The 15375-nt window shown below is 37.1% G+C and overlaps 1 protein-coding gene across 1 annotated transcript; it reads right to left on the minus strand.

Moving 5' to 3' along the window:
- Positions 1 to 467: 467 nt before the first annotated feature.
- On the minus strand, positions 468 to 14408 carry XRCC3 (X-ray repair complementing defective repair in Chinese hamster cells 3). Its single transcript, XM_009891072.1, has 7 exons — positions 14344 to 14408; positions 13837 to 13974; positions 12717 to 12929; positions 6179 to 6333; positions 3619 to 3831; positions 1727 to 1773; positions 468 to 690 (listed from the first exon to the last, which is right to left on the minus strand). Exons 1-7 carry the CDS (start codon positions 14396 to 14398, stop codon positions 468 to 470), a joined length of 1044 nt encoding a protein of 347 aa, XP_009889374.1. The 5' UTR covers positions 14399 to 14408.
- Between the last annotated feature and the right edge of the window lie 967 nt (positions 14409 to 15375).

The raw sequence follows: 15375 nt of genomic DNA on the forward strand, positions 1-15375 counted from the left end.
AGGAATGGCTATACTTAATGGCGGCATGAGGCCCAGAAACATCATCAGGCAATATTAACTGGTTGAATTTGAGTCCCTTTGGGTCTGAAAACACCCAAGGTACAGAACTGCAGTAAATGCTGTTTCTAGATTAGCATACTATTAAAGGAAAATTAGAAATGAGGCCTCCCCTAACATGGAGATTCCCACATCACACACTTCATTGTGCAGCTTCCGCCTCCCCACAGCTTTAGTCTCCTTCAGAAAACTTATCTCATGAGAAAAAGCTGATGAACATATATCCAAGCATAAAAAGATCTTCTTTCACCATGTAGACAAGGCTTAATGATGTATTGTCTTTTCACTTTTTATATATTTCAGCATCCCTTTCTCTCATCTAGGAAGAGTTTCATTTTACTAGTAATTCTGCATGAAGCAAAGTACTTTTGATACATTTTTGGAGCAGGATGCTTTACTATGCAGAGGCTTTATTTTATTCCTTTTACACCTTCCAATTTTACTGTATAGTAGCAAAAGGATGGAGGGAGATGAGGAGCAAAAACTACTCTCAAAGTCCTCACACTTCCAGTGTGGTGTGATGCAACTCCTGATGATTGTTCAGGTTGTGATACTCGGCTGACCATCAGTCTCATGAGCAGTTGATTTGCCCAGGTTATTCCAAGTGCTGGAGAGACTCTGTTATCCACTACACTACAAAGAAAGCATTACAGATTTCTGCATGTATGAATTTAATATGAAATATCTTGACTTTTATTATGCAAAAATTACACCGGAAGAAATGATCTACTCTTTCTATAGGTCTTCAAAGACAGAGATTACAGGGAATACTCACAAAACTCTACACTAGGTTCTCTCTACAGCAAGGTGACAGTTGGCAGAGAAGTGCTTTTACACAAAATAATTCATTCATTCTTCCAACTGCAGCCATGGTGAACCCCTGCCTCCATCTTGATGGGTCCCCTCTTGTGACACAAAAATAGCAATAGAAAAATGTTTGTATGTTTAAATATTTGAAGTGTATAACTGTTGGTCCCAGCGTTCATTCATTCAAAGGTATATTTCTAAACATTGGGTAGATATAACACCCTGTACGTATTACTTTCAACCTGAAGTTTAAAGCATTTTTTTTCCTGGAAAAAGTACAACCTCTCCACTAAAAGAATTACAAGATAACCAGGGAAAAAGATGGAACCTTGTTTTCTGTGAGTTACTGACTTTGGAAGATGTAACTAACTTCTCACAAACACTTCTATGTAGCTCCTCGCTTATCTAATAAATCAAGATTATTGTTAGGAGTCAAACATAGTGTCAGTATCTTGGTGTCAAAAGGTACTAATTTTTTTTCCTTAAGCAACTAACAAAACCAACCCATAAGGTTTGGTTGCTGTATTTTTTCTAAACAGACATAAAATGCATTCAGTTATATCAGAGACAAGAAGAGATGCAGAAATACTCTTGTGTAAGCAGGTACACCAGCCATTAACTCCAGACAAATTTTTCCCCCTAAATTGCTGATTAGAGATTACCACATGAGTGACTATAATGGTTTCTTCCACTTTACAGCCCATTAGTTATTACTGATCTCCAGCAAATACAGCATTGCTGGATAAGTGCACCACTGTTCTTAATACGCTCTGGTAGTTTATATTGGAGTTATAAAAAAATACGGTGGTTAAATGCTGCTGTGTATGACATCACTGTTATATTTCTGTTGCGGATGACTTACCTGCAACTGTACTGAGCAGCTTCTGACTCACTCACTGCATCGGTCACCTAAAGCAGAAAAACAACACGTTTGAAGTTGGCTTGTAGTTATGTATTTGCTTTTGGCAAGCAGAAGGGCAGGGAAGGGAACAAAGCCAAGAAAACTGAAGCAGTTATTGGATCATATGTTACACCAAGTTAGAAAAAACGTATTCTCTCAAGGCAAACTGAAAGGGAGTTGTGAAGTATTATCTTAGTTTACATTGCTACAACTATTTACCTAGCTACAGCTTATATCAATTTAACTACTACTAGATGCTTCACTTGTTAAAAAAAAAAAAAAGCAAACAGAAAACCACGCCCCCCCCCACTGTTCCAATTCTGTACCTGTAGATAAAAGGCACTGAAGCCCAAATCTCTGAAGTGTCCTTTTCTCAATGATTTCACTACCTTTGAAGGCCTGCTTTAACGCAGCAGTTCGCCTTTGTCTACAACCTAGAAAAATCCACACCTCTTAACTCCCTCTGTTGTTAATGTCATGATTCTTCCACACAAAGTACTGCGAATTAAGTTGTAGGTCCTTCTCTAAATATAACATACAGAATGGATTACTGTACAGCCATGATCTTCCTCAATGTTATTATACGCACAGTTTATTTCTGTAACTATGGACTTGATGTAATGAGTCACCTTCCATTAGAATCGAGTCTTGAAGGACCCTTTGTTAGCAAATGGTCAGACTGTTGTCATTCAGCATGAGGCAGTGACCTCATCTATTGTGAATCAGCACCAATGTAAAGCTCCTCTCACAGGAAGGCAGATCTAAGATGCTCTCTTAATTCACTCTCTTTCCTCTCATGCTGAATTTAAATCCTGCTGAAGCTTAATAGGAATCTTACTGAAAATAAAAACACTGCATGCCTGAAAGCTGTTCAAATTACTGCTACGTATGAATTCCAATACAATCCCTTCCAGTGATGGTAGTAAATGTAAGGTTTTACACGCTGCCCATTCTGTAGTTCCAGAACTCCTCCTCAGGAGCAGAAACAAATCAAACAAGTAACAGTTGACTTGATGTTTTTAGAACCTCCTTCTTCCTGATATAAAATTCTTGTTTGTGACTTCCGAAGTTCAACTTCTCTCCCTACTCCTCATCTTCTGCTGTGAGAAGGAAACCTCAGGGCTACTTACTCATTTGATGGAAGGGCCTCCCGCAAAGGAAGTTTCCCAACAGTGGCCTGCCTGCACGTTTACTTACCCCTTTCTCAGCCCGCTTTCCAAGGGTGAATGCTTCATCTCCAGCAGTCATATGCTCTTTCAATTTGTGATTAGACTAAGAGCAGTGGCATGCTGCTTCTATAGGATAGTAATAGTGTCTTGTCTAGTTTTCTCAAAAGAATACTCTTTTTGTCTAATATCATTGTGGCCTTTCTTAGGTTCAGCTCCGGTCAGCTTGCATGCATTCTAACGCTTTAGTAATCTCAGCAGTTACACAAAAGTGCCGAGCTACACAATAATGCAGCAAAGTCCCTGTCTGCTGTATGTGTAGACTAGAACTATGCCTGCAGAGTTCCCAGAGCAATCTGCTGCCGATGGCATTTGAAGATAGCATTAAGAACTCTGTTATTTTAGTTTGATGCTTTGTGCAGTTGCTATACATATCTATTTTTGGACAACCTTTGAGAACATTAACAATCTATAAAAGCTTAAATGATATTCTTAAACTTTGAGAAGTTAAAATTTACTTAGTTTAAAGTACACCAGTTTAAGGAAACTTCAGTTTCCATCAGTTATTAATACTCAGTTGACAGTGTTAAATACAACATCAAGAAATCTGCGTACAGATTTTCCCCACCCCACCCCAGCCATTATTAAATGATCCTTATAAAATAAGAAGCAATTTTGATGTCATACCTGATTAACACACATTATTGGAGTCCTGAATCTAGTGCTTAAACTGTGAAGCTGTGCTCCAAATGTCTGCAAATACTGAGCCTTCATGACAGAATCTGAAAGTCCAAATTCACATCGAAACAAAGCAGCAATAGAGTCTATGACCACCAACCGCACCATCCCTCTTGTGAGCAGTAGGGAAATCCTTTTATTAAGGCAGTTGTGAAAGGTGTCCTACCACAAAATAAAAATGTCCGGCATTAAAACAGTTCAAATAACTCTTTTTGTAAAATCACAATACTAACTACAGACACCATCACTGAAACACAAGTTGAGTTAGAGTTTGTAAAGTGAGTATGTGGATATTTAAGTCTCAGTAGTAACCATTTTACACAAATGTCTTGTGGTTTTACCTTAAGGAAAAAAAAAAAAAACAAAACCATGAAGAGACCAAACTGCGATGTACAGTTATCTGCAGCTCTGACTTAAATCAATTATGTACTGACATTTCAAAGTCTCAAGAACGCAATACCACAACCGAAACCATTCCTATTTGGCAAGAGTGGCTCTCACTGAAACACTGAGTTCTCGAGATGAGCATTAAATATTCAAAGCAGAAGTTAGAGACTATGCTGCTGTTCCGCTAATGACATATTAACAGTAAAATACATAGTTGCTACATCAAATCCATATCCGTCAAGAGTCTCATAAACATGAGTAGCTGCAACTTATAGTCTCGCTATTACAAGTTTTACTAATTGAGTATTTTAAAGTCACCAAACGTTTCAATTGTAGGAAGTTTAACAAGTAATGTGCAGGTTGCAACTTCGATGACATAATAATGGTATTAGTCAGATGAAAGGTCCCTGTAACCCACTATCTTGCCTTTAACAGTGTGGTCTACAGCAGTCGAGTAGAAAGGAGAACAAGCTCACGGGGACAATCTCAGCTTCTGGCTCCCAGCAATTTCAACGTTGGCAAAAAAAGCAATAATGCGAGAGTCATAGTAGTTCTGATTGATGCCACTCTTTACATCTAAACAGACATTCACAGCTAAGAGCTTACATGCATCCAAAATTACATATAATATCCTCCAGCATTCCACAGCTTTTGAAACTAAATTGTAATTCTCAAGTCTGAATTACAGAAAGATCTATTCTACTAAACATGCTGCTTTTTACAAAATAAATAATATAATATCAAAGGCTTTTTTTTTTTTTAAACCGAGGAGAAAAAAATTACTCTGAAGAATACATGACTGTTTTCCATTCTGGAAAATTGATTAATTTTTTTTCCACTTACTAGTATATCTACAGGAAATTACATTTCACTTCAAACACTTCAGTATTTGCATGTGGTCCTTCTGTTCGTACAAGACTCATTCTTTTCAAGTGAATACACAAACAACTGGATTCTTCAGAATGAAGCAAGTTAAAAAAATTTTGACATGAAAGAAAACACAGAATGTAATTGGGATTTAGGTTTCTACTTCAGTTACTATAATCTGCCTATCTCTATATAGCAATGCATTCTATTTACATGGATACACACACAGAACTGAATCTATACGTAGCAATATATGAATTGTAATAATCTACCGTGCAGTTGCTGGACTTACCAGTGAACGTAATGTTTTACTTTTAAGGGTATTTTAGAGAGATGTACATACTACTATAGGGTGATTCTCTTTTTTTTTTTTTTTACAAGAACACACTCTGTGACTTCCAGAAACCACAATTAGAACTTTAATTAATATTTCCAAATGAAAGGGACATAGAAAAGGTAGCTTAGCTGCTGCCTGGACTATACAGTGAATGAGTGGCAAGCATACCGATCTACAAGATCTTCTTACACTTGCAAACTACGATTAAAAAACACCAACAGTTGGAATGATTTAACAAGTGCTACTTTCAAACCTTAGGAGGAAACAGAACTTCTGATGTTCTACCAAGAAAGAGCATGTTCATGAATACCTCAGAAAGCACAGAAGTGTGGGTTTACCAGGCAAGAATACAGTACTAAAGTTTTTATCTTTTCCCCTCCCATGATGTCTTAGAGGCAGAGGGGCAAGACAGCTGCGCTGCTGTGGTTATGCTGATGCTGTGCCATTACCTATTCCTGGCATCATTTTTTGTATCCTTTCCTCCCATCTGCTTAAATTGCAGTTTAACAACTCTGGTGTTATATTGCAAGTTACTCAGGATATACACCACCTTTTGCATATATATTTATATCCTGTTTCCAAACTCAATGAAGATCTCTCGAGGAGCTGCAGTAAAACTAGTAGCAATAAGTCTACATTTTAATAAACATAATGACCTACAAAGATCCACTACATGCTTCATTCTAAAGAATGTTAATATTTATCTTTTAATATCTTTCATACTAGAACACTGTAACAGACAGTTCTCTAACAGCAAATTGCAGAGATTAAGAAGTATTCATTACAGTATTAAGAAGTATTCATTACAGATCTTAGTTCACTTTTAGCCTTCTGAAAGGTCTCCTATATCAAAAAAACCCGGTGGTTACTGGATTACAGAGTAATAATCATGCATTCTTAATTTGTGCTACTACTTACTAGGTCTGCTGCATGCTCAACAAAAATACTGTTTCCAAATTTGATCTTCTGTATGATTTCAGCTGGCACATCTGCACGCAGCTTATGTTGTTGATCTATGAGTTGCTGCAAACGTTTACTTGGGAATACATCTTCTGTACAAATGTAGACAGCTCCTATGGTGAAGAAAACCACCTCTATTATTGCAACAGCGCTCGCACACATGCGGTTTTCTTAACAGCACAAAAATAAAACCATGCAGTCGGCACTCAAAAGCTAGACATGTGTACCTCTCAAATTCATGTTACTTTTTTTTTTTGCAGCCATATCGAATCAATGACGAACTACCAAAAAAACATTACTGTGACTTTCCTGTAGTTGCCAGGTCTTTTTTTTTGGTGTCTGCTGCCACAATTGGATTTTTGTACTCTCCACTAGGTGACACTCGTTTTGCACAGTTGCGGAACACCTGGCTGCCTACCTTGGGTGACTATGAGCATCATAACTTATCCAACCTACAAACAAAGCAATACTGCATAGTTTTCCTGTTTTGGTCACAAATCCAAAACACAGCACTATACTATGAAGAAAATTAACTATTGCAGCCCAAACCAGTACAACTAGGTATTTTGACTAATTTCACTCACTGTTTTCAAGTTTCTTGGTTTTTAATTTACATATGGAGGGGTACTTATTGCCACAATTTGTAAGCCAGTTTAAAGAGGATCACTCATCCAATCTCAGTCCAATTAGCTCTTCCTGAAAATGGTAGATTAGATAAAAAGCATTATACTTCAATCACATTACTGTGAGTGACATCAATATATTTTTACTCTGGTTTCTGTTTAACAAGTATGCTCTATTGCAGAGAAAACTAACCATACACATCAAATGTGTTGGGGAAAGGAAACAGAAATACATGGAATATTTTCTGTATTAAAAAAAAAGTTACTGTTTTTGCAGAATTAGCCAGAATTATCAGCTAATACTTATAGGGTTATATCTAAGGATTAAGTCCACTCACTAAAGTGGTTGAAGCTACTAACAGAGCTTGGCAGCTGATGTGTTCGGCAACGAGACATCCTGAACATTTCCACCCCCCATGGTCCATCCCTACACTGGCTCTCCAGGGAGTGGAAAGGCCCATTTCCAGTTGCAAATGCCAAATCCTCTATGTATTCCACTGAAAAAAAATATTAAACCATACCCAATAGCAGAAACTGAAAGATTTCAGGACTGGATCAAGAAAGAATTAATGGTTACTTTATCAATAAAAATATTTTTCTGATAGACATCTGTATAACACAGGGTATTAAATTCTGAGAAAGTTCTACATAAGACAAGGATGAGCCTAAACCTAATTTTCTTTAGAACTAAACACACATCTTCAGCTTAACTCTCCAACCCCACCATAAATTCTTACATAAATCACCCTGCTTCTTATGTGAAACATTAAAAAAAAAAAAAAGTTCTTCCAATACATAGTCTTATTTTTAAATACTCAGAAAGCAATCAGATAAAGCAAAAAAATTTACCCATGGCCACTCATGAAAAAAGTTGCCTTTGACAAGTGAGATTTAAAGACCTTCCTCAGTTATTAACACGTGTAAAAGTATTTCATCCATGCCTTTCATAGGGGGTACTGAAACATTTCCACAATTTCTATTTCCATTCTACCTAATGACAGGTTTGAATTATACTTCGGCCCTTTTTTACTTTCCTTGGCCCTAGCAGCCAACAGCATTTATCACTAGAATATTCAGTCTCCATTCCTTAATTTCATTATGTAGATACTTATGTATGTCAGAGGCAACTGAGGGTTGTTAGCAGTTTACAACGTTTAACAGTGAATAAGGATGACAATAAAGCATTTGTGATCAGAGGAGTCACGAACTGATCATGATTCCTGAACTACAACATATTAAAAAAAAAGTGAACCATTAATATTTTCCATACTTTTCCAACTTTTTTCCTAGCATTCGGGTGGACAGAATTCTGAATTTTTAACTGTGGCCATAATTGCTCTCTTCAGTAATTATGACTGAAGTAATAGTCAATACCTGTAGACACAAATGAGCACATATACAAATTTCCATCAGCAAAGAAGGAGAATTAAAAAAAAAGAGAAAATGAGTCCACAGTTACTTTAATCCATTAAAGTGACAGCAGCAGCATGTTCAATACTATCTGAACTTGTACAAAGCTCAGGCAAGGAAAACACAGTAAACCATCAGTTATATCACTTAACTGCTTAAGGCTTTTTAAACAGCTAATTATTAAATAGTTAATTAGGTGAACCTTGACTTGGTGAACTTTCTTGATTATTTCCCTAGGTTAATTTCTCCTAATTGGACTAATTTTCATATCGCTCTCCAACTTGACAGTGGCAGCTGAGTATCAAATAGGCAGGGGAGTATCTTTACTAAGGGCAGTTCCTAATCAGATTTTCAGTTTCACAATTTCTAAAGAGCCAGTAAGTCAAAAAAAACTTCTCATCACAAATTTGACATTATGTATATCTAGCACCCATACTCCCTCAGAGAAGCCAATTACGTCTTGCAACACTTACACCACAAAAGTGAAAATCATTATGGTCTAAATTCAAAACCAAGTAAACAAAGAAATAAGGAAAACCCACCATGATATGCAGCTTCCTTAAGCTCAAGTGCTTTCTGAATTTCATACTAACAAAAGCTATGCTAACTTGTGTTAGCATAGTAACCTAACAGTTCCTAAAGTAATAAACATTCTGAACTTCTCAACTACCACTCTTATTCACAGGTGACTGACTTTTGCACAACGTTGCCCAATTCCAAAAGACAGGGATTTCTTCACCATGAATACCAGCTTACAGAGAAATCACCTGCTTTCTAAATATGAGACCTGCTTTAAGAAGTATGTCCCCTGGTTTACTTAAAGGATGGAAGGTTCATTACTTGAGACTTCGTCATTGTTGATTTTTTCAAATGCAGATTTGTATTTCTAGATAGATTGGTGCTACATTGATTAGAAATTGTATTTTGATCCAGAGCTACTGCAACTTTCATGACATTTCAAAACAGAAAACCTGAGAAACTTGCTGAAAAAATACATTTTTCCAAAGTTAATTTATCTGGAGAAAAAGGTCCTAAAGACCTTCTTTGCAGACAATTTCAGAACAGTAATAAGAACAGCAATAGGAACAAACACAAGGTAAAAACATAAGCGTATAAAACAATCAAGCAATCATATTGTATCACAAACATATACGTAATTGTGGCCCAGTTTCACATTTATACCTGATGAACAAGTACATCGAGGCAAACAAAATAATGCTACAGCCATAATACCTGTAGGCAAAAAAAGAGCAGCTGGAGAAGCAAAACTCTGGTCCCCTCTGCTCCACTGGTCCAGCAACCTAGATTTAAAATTCCTGGTACACACTGTTCTCTTCATAAAACGATGACAGCAATTTTAAAGTTCAAGTGAATGCATTTATTCATGTTAATTTTTTTTTTAGGGAAATACTTGTAAAAAAAAAAAAGATCAGGAAGATTAATTCCTTCTTAAGAACAGTTCTACTTCATAGACTATTTCCTGCCTTGGTTTAGTTTTGTAAATACCAGCATTCAGTCGCCTACCAGTCTTCTACTCTGCTGTAACACTTTGACACCAGTTTAATCTACTACAGCAGATATTGTACTCCGAGTATGTAATTGGTCCATTTCTCATTTCTCCAAAATATATAACTTTTTTTCTTGAAGTGCTGCTCATTTCACAAAACAATTATGTAATTTTCATCTTGAACTTAAGCTGAGATTTGCCTTGGCTTAAAATTTGAATTTCACAGTGCAATGAGAACAGCACTCTCCCTTACTGCACCTTCATCAAGTCTCTTCAGCTTTTACTTGTGCTCTTCAGGTTGAACCACAATGAAACATTTGATTAACAAGACTACACACCTGTGATTTAAAAATACAGAAGGTGATTCACAGCAAAGTTACAAGGGCTAGAAGAGACTGACAAATAACTAAACTCAATATTAAAGACCGATGCCTAATTATGAGGCAAAAGCACTTGATATCCACATATCTTTAAAAGATAAGTGAATCATCATAACCTGAATAAAAAGAGGAGACTAGTACAACACGAATAGAAAAGCCTATGGCATGTTGCTATTTACAGTTTATGAGGAAGCTGTCAGCACTAACAGCAAATCAGGAATCAGGGTAGTTATCACTTTTGAGAAAGAAGCTGAGAGACACTCTTAAGAAGTCAGTCATCCCCACTGATGCTGTAAGCGTCTTTCCTCGCAGGTCCACAAAAAAACAAACAGAAAACAGCTATTTCATCAAATTCCAGTGCTTTAATCCCAGTTATTTAGGCTGATAAAAGTGCTGGTTGCTGACCAAAAAACATCCCAAACCCAAAAGAAAAAGAAAAAACATGCTAAAACACCCCACCCTCAAAGAAAAATGAATTTTGAGTCCTATGAACGTAATCTGTCATGCACCAAACCAGCTTGTTACCAAGAATCAGTGGCAAACTTTTTTCTCTAATACAGAATTCTAATATGGATATGAATTTGTCACATTATATTCATGTATTACTTATGAATATGGGCATATAAAGCAAATTCAGCCAACATGCAACTGACCATAACTGACATTCTTGGAATGTCAGAAGGATAACCTTGAGGCAAAGGATGCCCTAATTTCTTTGTTTCCCGCTAACCTCCTAGCATCGTAAACAAGATTAGCACTAAGTCAAATGAAGTAAATACACAATAAATCTATACTGTCTGAATAAATGTATTTCAACATCCCAACCTAAGAAAAGGGAAGTTCTTAGCCCTTGGAAAAAAAAAAAAAAAACAACCCACCATAATTTTAAATCATTAGCAAAGTTTCAGCATTGAGATTAAGCTCCTATTGGTAGTGCTAGACTTCTATGATAGTTACTAAGCATTGCTGTTCTCCTCAAGTTTCCGAAAGAATAAAACTCCTCATAACATAAGCTTTTAATTCCTGTATTTATCATAAGAGAATCAACACAACCTGTATTTATAGACTGCAGAGAAATCAAGTTTCATTTTCTAAGTGCTATGCAAACAGTATCTGCTGCTATGACTGTAGGCAGTCTAACACATGACAAGATACCCCACTGAGAGTAAAGAACTGCAAGAATTAGGATTCCACCACTCCCTTAGCTCTCCAGCTCCAGCAGCAGGACATTCCCGCCTTCTATACCTTCAGCATCCTCAAAAGTTCTGTGCTCTCAGCCCTTCCAAAACACTTTAGTTGCCTCACAGGAGCATTGATAAGATGGCCATTCTTATCCTATCTTCCATGAAACACTTTGGAGTGGGTAGATGGGGAACACAGACACAACAAAGCAATGATAGTGGCACAAAGTGCTCGGTGCATAAGAAACCAGAAGCATCTTCAAACACAAATAATGAAAAGACTTGCCATTTTATAGCCTTACAAGGAAGACTGTGGTCTGGTACAAGAGTCAAGACTGCCATTAGGATGTTGGGCACCTTCTGTACTCCGCTCTGGTTTGTTCCTTTCTTTCAACATATATAGGGAGAAGTGCTGGGGCATGAATAAAAATGTATTTGCATTCAAACTATTTGCAGAAGTTAGCAGCAACATACGAAGGAATCAAACAAAATATATTTGCTTCTGCCACGATTAATGACGTAACTTAAAGCAACGTAATGTAAGCCACAGGCTAATTATGGCCCTTTAAGCAAGATCTTCATTGGGACATTCCATTAGTTTTCCACATGGGTGGATATAGGACAGGAAAACAAAGAACACACCACTGAGCTGCCAAATTAAACCCAGTGCTACATGGAAGGAAGAGCAAGATCACAGCCAAAAAACACCTAAGGCAGACTACCAGGACACTGAATTCTCAAAAGTGACACAAGTTTCCTCCCTTTCTAAGGCAGCATAGAACACTAACAAAAAAAGCCCCTAATTAGGAGTTAGATTAATGTGATAGTTAAAAAAAACACACTCAAATGAAAGAATAAACCTGTATACTTTGGCAAACGCAGAAAAATCACAGGTACAAAATAACGTTAACTTTCTTCAATTACATTTCCATCAATTTTACTCTGTAAATCACTATAATCACTGTAACAAAACTAAATATTCTTCGAAATTCAAAACCCCCAACTACGGAATATATACCATATACCCAAGACATTTGTGGAAAGTTACCTGACAACTGGTTTTGCTGTGGTTGTTACCCGACGAGTCAGTAAGTAACTATGACAGCAGTGCCTTTCATATATTGTTTGCATGCATGTCTGATTTAACCCACAGTGGCAAGCAGGTAAACAACAGCCAATAGTAATTTTGTATTAAATTATGCTGTGACGCAGGGCATGCACACAGCATGCTTTTGTCTCTTATGAAGATGCACTACTGACTAACTAGCTTTCTACTAATACTATTGCAGAAGGGGAAGACATTCAGTGAATACATGGACCTACTTCAATGCACTAATGATGTTCTTAACTATATTCTTGCAAATGGCAAATTAATATTTACATTTCAGTACTTACCAGACTCTAATCCACCGTATTTGTAAGGATACTGCACACAAAGACACAGTTGTAAACTAATCTGAGTCTTCCCAGCAGAACTTTCCCCAGCAAGTTCTGTGATTCCCACTAAAGGAATGCCACCTTTTAACAAGCTGTCTAGTACCGAACATCCTAGGCTTAGCTTCTGGTGTTGGGAGGTGTCATGATCTTTGTCTTGGTAGAGCTGAAGTGCTGCAGGGTTTTGGATTTTTTTTTTTTTTTAATTATTAAAAAGAAAAAAAAGAAAGAAGAAAGGAGTTTCATTTAGTATATTTCTAACACACGATGATACAAAACAGAGGCTGTATACCAGGTTTATATTGACAAGGGATGTTGCCTTTGTTGATGGGAGATTTTTCTAATTCAGCTTGGTCTTCCCCACCTCCGTTTCCCCACAGGGTCTCCTGACTGAATGCCTGTTCAAAAATTGATAGTTTACACTGAGCACTTTCCTCCTCTCCAACTCTTTCCTTTCTCTGCCTCCAAGGAGTCTCTACGGAAAGCTACACCCTGGGAAAATACTGCCAGCAAGGTTCAAGCACGGCAATTACCAAAATGGAAAGCTACAGCAGACTATGAAACAGCATGCCAGGCATCTGGCCAAGGCCTGCAGATATATGTAAATCACAAGAAAATAAATTGTAAATACAGACCTGGCACGAAGTATTTGTACAGGAGAAGCTATTAGGTTTGGAGCTATTAGGCTTGATTTGGGATTAGATGTTTATATAGTTTATAATGTATCATATAAGTTTTTCAACTCGTCTTAGTCCAAAAGGGAGAGGGACTTTTTTGTCCCCCCTCTAATCAAGTTTTCCAGACTGCAGAATCATTTTGTGCTGTTTCAAGAAGGCGTGATCCTGAAGAATGACACCCATTCACTTCCTCCTACCTTCTAGGTCTCAGAGGAGCTGTCCTTAAAATAGTTAAATAATTCACTACAGCATAATTAAAACACACGTCTTTTCATTTTCAGAATTCCATTATTGTGTCAATGAGAAGCCAAAACCTTCTCTTCTCCCAGGGACAGTACTTTAAGATTTAAACAGAACAGGTTTGGGTTTGGTTTTTTTTTTTTTTTTTCTATTGGCTATATTACCTGTAAGCATACTATTTCTCCTCAGCATGCGAGAGACTGTTTTCAGTAAGCATTGTATATCTGCACTGGATAGTTTCATCAATCTTTGCAAGTCCGCTCCAGAAAGATTTAAGATCTCTTTTATTGATTTTATGTCAGCTGAAATTAGAAGAATTTTTATAAATATTTTTGGCTACATTACAGTCTTATGCACAAAAGAAAAGGTTTTCCCACTTTCTACTACTCATTTACTTGAAGTTTACCTACACTGCATTCTTGTAAGTGGGGCAGGCAACATTTATTTTGATTGTATCAACACATGCTATAAAATTGTTTGGAAAATCATTATTGGAGCATGGGGAAAAAACATCACTTCTAATTATTCAAAAAACTTGCTTATGAAACACTTAATTACAGTTCTAAAACATTACTGTACATCTATAGGCTTACACCCACAAACACACAGGTATGTAAAGGAAGACACTACGGTGACAGATCTGTTAACTAGACACTAGCAAATTAAGTTACCTTTCTTAAGGGCAGCAATTACTTTAGGGTTCAAGTCAAACTGGTCCCAGTCCATTTCCTGACACAGCACTGGAGTAAATTACCTGTTATTAAAGTGGGTTTTATCAAATATACACACAACAAAAAAAAAGAGCATCACTCAACATGAAAAGTTTACAGGAATCTTCTTTTATATTTTTAACAGCATGTTTATGGGTTATCTTAGAAAAAGAACAATTCAGCACATTGGAAGAAGTCTTCTCAGCTGTTTACATAGATGCTATTAAAGGATTCAAGTAATAATACTGCAGTTAAGAACTACTAGCAATTTTAATTGCTTGTAATTCTGCATAGTGCTTTTGCTCTGGATAGAAGTTCGCAAATACTTTGGACAGTTATTTCTATCCTGCCGCTCTTTACATGAGCTTTTCACTTTCAAATAGGGAAAAAAAATAATCTCATGCACGCACAATTTGGAATGATCCAGGACTATTCATACATTGGATGATCAAATATATTTTGATTAACTATAAGAAAATTTAGTATTAAAACATTAAAAAAACTTTGTTTATCACAACTCTCTTTAATACATTGAAACACAACAGTTTAGCACTATAGCTGCCCAGAAAAGTGCTGTGGGGTTGGTTACTATTATTCAGATGATCTTTGCGAAGGATTCCAGCGGTCACGTTAAGAGATATAAGACTATATGCCTTAAAGAACAATCCCTTTTTTTAACGTGGAGGAGGAGAGGTTGCCACGGATCCTGACAACAGAAAAAATGCAGAAGAAGAAACAATTATTTTTAAGCAACACTTATTTAGGGCGACACTCTGACAAGAGTCAGAAGTCGAAGCTTACCGAAGTTAACCATGATTACGACGACCTTTGGCTGGAAGGACTCCAAACCATTGCGTACACCCCACTGACGCGACGCCGCTCCACGGCAGCCCCAGTCTGAGGCACTGGGGAGAGAGGGAAACCACCAGGAGCCGGTGACTGGAAACCCACGCGTGTCCCAGGGACGAGGCGCCGACTGAGGCCGCCCGCCTC

The sequence above is a fragment of the Charadrius vociferus genome, unplaced genomic scaffold (genome assembly GCF_000708025.1).
Source record: "Charadrius vociferus isolate BGI_N301 unplaced genomic scaffold, ASM70802v2 scaffold228, whole genome shotgun sequence".
Lineage (NCBI taxonomy): Eukaryota > Metazoa > Chordata > Aves > Charadriiformes > Charadriidae > Charadrius > Charadrius vociferus.